The sequence below is a fragment of the Rhamphochromis sp. 'chilingali' genome (assembly GCF_963969265.1).
Source record: "Rhamphochromis sp. 'chilingali' genome assembly, chromosome: 8".
In the NCBI taxonomy this organism is placed as follows: domain Eukaryota; kingdom Metazoa; phylum Chordata; class Actinopteri; order Cichliformes; family Cichlidae; genus Rhamphochromis; species Rhamphochromis sp. 'chilingali'.
Genome location: NC_137935.1, coordinates 14,310,913 through 14,319,364, shown reverse-complemented (window position 1 = coordinate 14,319,364; position 8,452 = coordinate 14,310,913). Strand labels below are relative to the sequence as shown.

Below are 8,452 nucleotides of genomic sequence, written 5' to 3'. Positions count from 1 at the left end.
GTGCACCTGGTGTCTTGGTTGAACCAACACAACATTCATTATTCTATTATAACCATTGAAAAACAGAATGATATTTAACAAAAATGAAACCATAGACAAAAATAAATTATTTTTTGTGAGCTTGAGGTCATCTTGAGAAGTAATACACTCAAATCTGCCTAATCTTACCTAAATCTGCCTGGATACAAAAGTAATATCTGATCAGTATTTAACTCTTTAAAGCCGGTCGGAGCGGGCACGCTCCGTTTTGCGTAACTATTTTTAAATCCCCGTAGAACCGGAACCACGTAAGCTAGCACAATAATATTTTTTTGCATATGAAACCGGAGGAGTTGTACATACATCTTATGCCATCAGCTTGACCTAGGTCACGGTTTCCTTCCACATATAGCTTTGCAAAAATTGCATAAAAAGCGCTTGCAGGAACAAAAACATAATATTCCAGAAACACGCTTTGCCGATCCGATCAGCTGTTCATAACACTTCCTACATTAAAATAGACGTCAGCGCAAACAATCGCATGTCCGACATTACCTGCCCGAAACCGGAAGTGACGTCATTTTCGCGGAAAATGTAGCTTTTTACTTGTAGGCCTTAAAAGCCCATACTGGTGTTTTTTGATGTTTTTAAAAGTTATGTTTGACTTTATGCTTTTCTGAATAGTTTCTGGGATGCTTAGGACTCAAATTGCACTACTTTAAATAGTTTATTTTGATGCACATGCTGTTTTTGTTTTGCAAATTTGCATTATAGGATTGTTTTTCGTTTTTTCTGCAGTATATAAAAAATGGTGTATCTCAAAAATAAAACTATGAAGACACTCAAAATAAATTTCCTGTTGTTGTAAACTATTTTTTGCAACTTTTTTGTATTTAAAGTTTTGAGGGATAAACCTCTTAAATTTCTCCAAGTAGAAATATATGTAAAAAAACAAAACAAAAACAATTTTAATTTTTTTTGTAGTTTATTGCACTTTTTTGCAATTTATGTAGTTACTATGGACTTAATGCATACATATTATTAAAATTTGGGCTATAACAGTTGTATTGATGTATAGCAACTTGAAATGCTCCCAAAAATGGCACTACAGCATGTAAAAATATAAAGTAAACTCTTGCGGACTTTTCTATGGTAGGTCTTAAACGGTTAAGCCCTGCCCTTTCTTCTTGATTTTCACTGAAGGGCGGTGTGCACGATTCATGTCAATAAAAGGCAATGGCAATGCAATAAAATGCAATGACTAAGGTCAGAAAATCTGAAAGCTGTCATGAGCTCATTTTTACGAAGTAATTTGCTCTTGTTCATTTTGCTGTATTCCTACTTTTCTTATGCTATGTCCTCTTCTGTGTTTCCCTCCTCATGTCAGCTACAGGGGCAATTTCATCTAAACATAATGCACAAGAGTGGAGATGTCATCCTGGGTGGATTGTTTCCAGTCCACTTTTTCTCAAGTGTTCCTGACCTGTCTTTTACCTCACAGCCACAACAGCCTTCTTGCCATGGGTAAGTATGACAGGGTGAAATAGGGAAGTAAAACAAGGTAAATATGACAGGGAAACAACAAAAAGAGAGAGAACAGGGACAAACCTAATGCTAATTTAAATATAAATGTTATGTCTAAAGTAACTATACTTTGTTTTCTTCGCTGACGCTCAGAATAACGCATACTGACTGAAGCTTGTTCTTGATTATTTTTTCATTAAAATATCCCTATAATTGTTGTTATTTAGTTTCCTTAATTATTTGTATGAGTATCTTTGTAACATGTTTTCTAATGATGTATTTTTCAAATCAAAATGTTTTTTTATTAGTTTCTATGTTCAGGGGTTTAGGCAAGCACAAACCATGGCTTTTGCTGTTGATGAGATCAACAACAACTCCAACTTGCTGCCTAATGTGACTGTGGGATACACTCTTTATGACAACTGTGCTGAACTTAGAATTGGATTCCGTGGAGCGTTGTCATTAGCCAGTGGTCAAGAGGAACAAATTATATTACATAATACATGTGTTGGAAAACCTCCAGTCCTAGCGATCGTGGGTGAAACTTCCTCTACACGTTCTATTGCTATCTCCAGCGTCTTAGGTTTGTACAGAGTACCCATGGTAAGTTTTCAGTTTAACCATAGAATATTATTTATGGTTATATTGATTTAACTGTAAATTCAATGTCAAAAATAATGTACAATATATTGTCTGTGGTTTTCACAGGTGAGTTATTTTGCCACATGTTCCTGTTTGACTGACCGTCAAAAGTATCCATCCTTCTTTAGGACGATCCCAAGTGATGCTTTCCAGGTTAAAAAAATCAATCTGGACAAATACAAAACGTCAACAGCAGCTGATCAGCAGCACTCATGTTTTAATCTGTTTTCACTTAGGTACGTGCTATGATTCAGATCCTAAAACATTTTGGCTGGACTTGGGCAGGTCTGCTCATCACTGACGATGATTATGGACTTCATGCAGCCAGATCCTTACAATCCGAGCTCAGTTTGTCTGGAGAAGGTTGCCTTGCCTACGTTGAAGTTTTACCCTGGGACAAAGACACAGATGAACTGAGGAGGATTGTGGATGTGATGAAAAAATCAACAGCTCGTGTGGTCATTGCCTTTGTACATTTGAGTCACATGATAAACCTTATAGAAGAGGTGCAATTTTAAAAGAATCTGATTATTTCTTGTTATGAAAATCTGCATCTCTACTCTGTGTAAAAGATGTATTACATTTTTATTTGAATTAATACAGAACACAAATGGTATAGAATAAGTTTTAACATCAGGAAATACTTCAGTCACATCTTAATGTCACCAAAGTATTTGTGGAATGATCACTTCTTACATTTGGTAATATATAATGCACAGGTAGCCAAGCAGAATGTAACAGGCCTACAGTGGTTGGCCAGTGAAGGCTGGACAGCAACAGGTGCTGTGCTCCAAACACCTGAGCTCATGCCATACCTGGGTGGTACACTGGGCATTGCTATTCGACGAGGAGAAATACCAGGGCTCAGGGAATTCCTATTAAAAACACGTCCTGATCTACATCACAATAATAACTATGGAAACAGCATGGTGAGAGTTTAAAAATTTACTGTGGTAGTTGCAAGAATTTTTTGTTGTCAATGTTAAAACAAAGCATAAAATAAAAATTCGCCAATAACATATTTCAGGTGAATCAGTTCTGGGAATTCACATTCCAGTGCAGATTTTCTCCAGCTCCACCAGGCTGGATGGAAGGTGGAGGTGCACTATGCACTGGACAGGAAGATCTAGAAAATGTGAATACGAAGTTCTTGGACATTTCCAACCTCCGGCCTGAGTACAATGTGTACAAAGCTGTTTATGCTCTGGCATATGCCCTTGATGACATGCTGCAATGCAAGCCAAGAAGAGGGCCTTTCAGTGGGCACAGCTGTGGCACTTTACAATCACTGGAGCCATGGCAGGTGTGATATTTGTTTATACTCCATCTATGAGTAAATCATTTGTTCTATAATTACTTTCAGAACAAGATGCACCCTGTAGGATATGTTATTTATAATAGAGCACATTAACTTATATGCATATATATGGCGATTAGAGACGTCCCGTGTTTAATTTAGAATTGGATTTTAATGCATTTATATGTACAGGTATAACAAGTGCTAGATTTAATTTGCCTGTACTTTGAAATCTATTTCTTATATATTACTTTTATAATTTATTAATTTATAATTTTTAACAGCTTCTTTATTACTTGGAAAGGGTAAATTTCTCCACTCCATTTGGTGATCAAGTGTCATTTGATGAAAATGGTGATGTGGTGCCAATTTATGATGTTATGAACTGGTTGTGGCTCCCTGATGGAAGCACTAAAGTTCAGAATGTGGGTGAGGTTAAGAGGTCAACTTTCAAAGATGAAGAAATCATACTTGATGAAGACAAAATCTTCTGGAACTTTCAATCAAAAAAGGTCATAAATGGCTTTTCAGACTTTACCTTTTGTCACATGTACAGTGAATTTCATTCTAGTAAGTAATATTTAAGTTTGTCCAACAGCCAGTTCGATCAGTATGTAGTGAGAGCTGTCCACCTGGTACCCACATGGTGAGAAAGAAGGGGGAACCTAAATGTTGTTTTGACTGCATCCCTTGTTCTGAGGGAAAAGTCACTAATAAGAGCAGTAAGTGTTTATCTTTCAACATGCCATATTTAATTTAATTCATATTAACTATAATATGCATTTTACCATCCTCCCCTTTCTTCATCTTTTTCCTATTTATCAGACTCCTTGGAGTGCACCAGTTGTCCAGAGGATTTTTGGTCAAACCCCCAGAGTGACCAATGTGTGCCAAAGAAGACCGAGTTCCTCTCTTACCTTGAGCCTCTGGGTATTTGTTTGACAGCAGCCTCATTACTGGGCACATTTATATGTACTGTTATTCTAGGGATCTTTATCTACCATCGCAGAACACCCATAGTACGTGCCAACAATTCAGAACTTAGTTTCCAGCTTTTGCTGTCACTCAAGTTATGTTTCCTTTGTTCACTGCTGTTTATTGGACGACCCAGGATGTGGACATGCCAACTCAGACATGCAGCATTTGGCATCAGCTTTGTGCTGTGTGTCTCATGCATCCTGGTAAAAACCATAGTTGTTCTGGCTGTGTTCAAAGCCTCCAAGCCAGGAGGGGGAACCAGTCTGAAGTGGTTTGGTGTTATGCAGCAGAGAGGAACAGTTCTGTGCCTTACATCTATTCAAGCAGCCATCTGCACTACCTGGCTTGTTTCTTCCTCTCCAACGCCATATAAAAACACCCAATACCAAAATGATAAGATTGTTTATGAGTGTACAGTTGGGTCCACTGTGGGTTTTGCAGTGTTATTGGGTTATATTGGCATTTTGGCTGTCCTCAGTTTTCTTATTGCATTCCTGGCAAGGAATCTCCCTGATAGTTTTAATGAGGCCAAACTCATCACATTCAGTATGCTAATCTTCTGTGCTGTGTGGGTGGCCTTTGTTCCTGTGTATATCAGCTCACCGGGAAATTATGCAGATGCAGTGGAGGTATTTGCCATCCTGGCCTCAAGTTTTGGACTCTTGATCACACTGTTTGGACCCAAATGTTACATAATCCTGATGAGACCGGAGATCAACACAAAAAAGGCCTTAATGGGTCGTGGTGCTGAATCGTAAAAATGTTTCCACATAAATTAAAATGCATGCATGAAAATAAATACATATAAATTAATAAATCATGAATATATAAATAATTAGATTCATGCAAGACTCATATTGCTTATACTTGTATATCTTGTCTTTCTAAATGTGATGTATATTGACTAGGGTTTATAATACTCCTATATGAATTTGAAAGTATCAACAACAGAAATAGTAGATACAAAGAAGCTTTGACCCATTTTTCAAATAAATGAATTTTATGCAAGGTTGTTAGAATTTTAAACTTTATGACCGGTTCAAAAACTGCAGGTCACCTTCAGTGATCTGCAGTGAGTATATGGTTTTAGCGACTTTTAAATACAAGGATTTTTCATTTTTGAGCGCTAATTTTGGATTACAAGCAATTGAGACATTTGGCTTTCACTATTATGCATTCATACATATCATAGCAGCTATTTTCTTTCTTGCTTTCTTGCTTGACCTGTTTGAATCTCACCTGATTTGAATTGCGCATTCTGATTGATGGTACTGTGACGATAGAGGAGGGTTTTTTTCACCCGGTGACAGGATGTTTAGAGGTTTCTCCCAACAGTTATTTGGAAGAGCCTCAGTGCAGAATTTAGTGGCATTTGAAGTTAAAGCATGATTAAAGAAAATGATTTAAATGAGGTAGACAGAGAACAAAATAAAATCAATAAATAAAATAAAATATGTAAAAATAAATAGAAAATTAAGTAGATAATAATAGTGTGCACTCACCAAGTATAGCCAGCTTGTGTATACACACATACTGATATATACACTCACTCATGGAAATATGGCCTCATATTATTAAAAAAAAACCACACATACAAAAAAAACCCCAAACAAACAAGGAAACAGACAGTGCTAAAAGAACACACAGTGAGACAATACGTTTTAAGTTGGTTTCCCCAGGGCTTCAGGCTAGAGTTTATTCCGAAGATTCCAAGTCAGTGAGAGAGAGATCCGATAAAACGGCTGTAGCAATGAGCTGTGTCTTCCTTCATTGCAATCAATCTAACATCTCCATCTCTTGTCCTACCATTGAACAGTCCAGCACATGCAAGCTCCTCAGGCTATCTTCAAAAACCACAACAGCACATCTCCCATGCAAATTAAATGGGTACAGTCATATCTGTTCATTGTCGGTCATCGCTCGATATTCGAAAAAAAGACAAAAAATTTCCCCACTTTTTTTCCCCATCTTTTTAAAGTAAGCATGTTTACCCTTAATCAAAAAAGTAAGTTTCTCTAAAGCTTGGGATTTGGACAAAGTCAACAGCCAAGTTCTCAAATGTGGTCTAGTAATGGATCTCCGAGATTTGGCTATATGTATTTTGCTTGTAACAAGCAGTAGATTGCATTTCAGTGGGGAAGATCCCTAGAATAAAATTTTGGACACGGATTCAGCTTAACACTTGTAATATGCGCAATTACATCTAAGACTTCTTTCCAAAACCTTTGGGTTTCAGAAGATTCCCACAGGCAATGCATTAGTGTGCCTTTGTCCCCACAATTAGCCTCTTGTCCTTGTCTTGTCTCGTGTGTGTTACTTTCCCTCGAACAGTCTCTCACTGTCGTTCTCTAAAACCTAAAAGAGAATTATGGATTTGATCAACTGGTCTCTGAATGCTATTGACACCCTTTTCTCAACAAGGAGTCTGGGCTCGGGAGAGCCCGAGTGCCCTGGAGGGACTTTCCCTGCCGGATACACGATGGATGGGTGGCAGAACTGGAGGGTCATGTGCCTGGCGGGACTGTTGATCGAGGACGCTGAAGATATCTACTGTTAGATTATAATATTATTTTATGCCATGTTATACCCCTAATTAAAGATTGTGAATTATTATGTAGTTTTAGTTTGCATTATTCTCCTGAATTAGAAGAAGCTGATAACTATTGCATTCGTTAAACTGATTTGCATTACATTAGACTGCTGATTTATTGTGGATGAATGATATTGTTTTATGATGTTATAAGAAATACTGTTTGCAGAAAGTCATCGCCTTATTTGTCTGATTAGAAGAGAACAGAATATACTGGAGTTTTCTGCCCCAACTCAGCAGGAGCAGATAAACGGGGAGCCAAGGTCGTAGCTTAGGCGCCGTGTGAGAGAAAAGCATGTGAATGTTTAGGCTATTATGATAAGGTGGGAGAACCAGAGGCTATAAGAGTTTGAGCAATGCTCCACCATTTTGAGATCTGAGGCTGTCTGCATATTCGGAACCATGATAACAGGGTTCTTGCTGATTGGAGCTGGATTGGCCCTGACTTATCGGAGAAATAAGAGAGTGGAACCGGCTGTTCAAACCTCCCCAAAGCTGCCCGCTGGAATCGAAGCGACAGGACGAGACGCTACCTCTCACAACGAACGCAGTGTGGTTAACACCTTGGAGACGCTTACAGCTGCTGTGAAGACTCAAAACAACACCATTGAGTGTATGTTGGGATACATCCAAGAGAGGCCTACTCAAAATGAGACCCTTGAGCGAAAGTTGGATCACATCGCAGAACGGCTCACTGCAGTTGTGGGGTCTCAGAATCAAAAGAATGATAACACCATGGAACAGAAGTTTGATACCATCATGGGGAGGCTTGCGGCTCTCCAACCGGAGATTGAGAGACCAGTGTCGGAGTGTTAAGAACAGCTTGAAATTCTTCTCTTCTGAGCTGCTCGCATAAAAAGAAAATTGACAACATCAACATGCGGACACCATGGCGCCAGCTGGGGCTGGAGCCGAACAAAAACTTCCTGATAACGACTGTGTGATGACTATTCTTCCCATCCCATGCAAGGCCACCTGGATTGGCTAGCAGACTGTTTACTTAGCCTGATAGGGCGAAGGACACTGTCTCAGCTGAACTATGGACACTCACACACATACACTTACACTGATAAGCACTCACACATTTCCCTTCCCCTTCCAATGCCTTCGATGCTTGTTGCCTCCTGGGAACACGAGGTGGGTCTGGGCCCGCGCTGGAGAGTCGGCGCAGTGGCAGGATGACTGTTGTGTTGCCTGGGATTACTCCTTATCCCCTACCCAACCCTGTTGCTGGTCACGTGCTCTATAATGTTGTACTGTGGACATTTATGTGCTTTTCTGTGCAGAGGAGTTTTTTTGTTTCCTGTTCTCATGCTGTCCTCCTGTAGCCCAGCATGAGTAGAGGTCTCTTTTTTTCCTCTTGTACCTTTCCCATTGTAGTGTACATTTCAGTGTTTTTTCTGTAATGCAACCGTTCTCTGACTTGTATCCCCATGTGATGT

The 8,452-nt window shown here is 38.9% G+C and overlaps 1 protein-coding gene across 1 annotated transcript; it reads left to right on the top strand.

Moving 5' to 3' along the window:
- Nucleotides 1–1,333: 1,333 nt before the first annotated feature.
- On the top strand, nt 1,334–5,178 carry LOC308401079 (extracellular calcium-sensing receptor-like; the record flags this gene model as incomplete). Its single annotated transcript, XM_080889138.1, has 9 exons — nt 1,334–1,503; nt 1,812–2,106; nt 2,212–2,298; nt 2,382–2,651; nt 2,865–3,074; nt 3,173–3,448; nt 3,727–3,954; nt 4,041–4,164; nt 4,268–5,178. The coding sequence occupies 9 exons, from the start codon at nt 1,334–1,336 to the stop codon at nt 5,176–5,178; spliced, it is 2,571 nt and encodes an 856-aa protein (XP_080745264.1).
- Nucleotides 5,179–8,452: the final 3,274 nt, after the last annotated feature.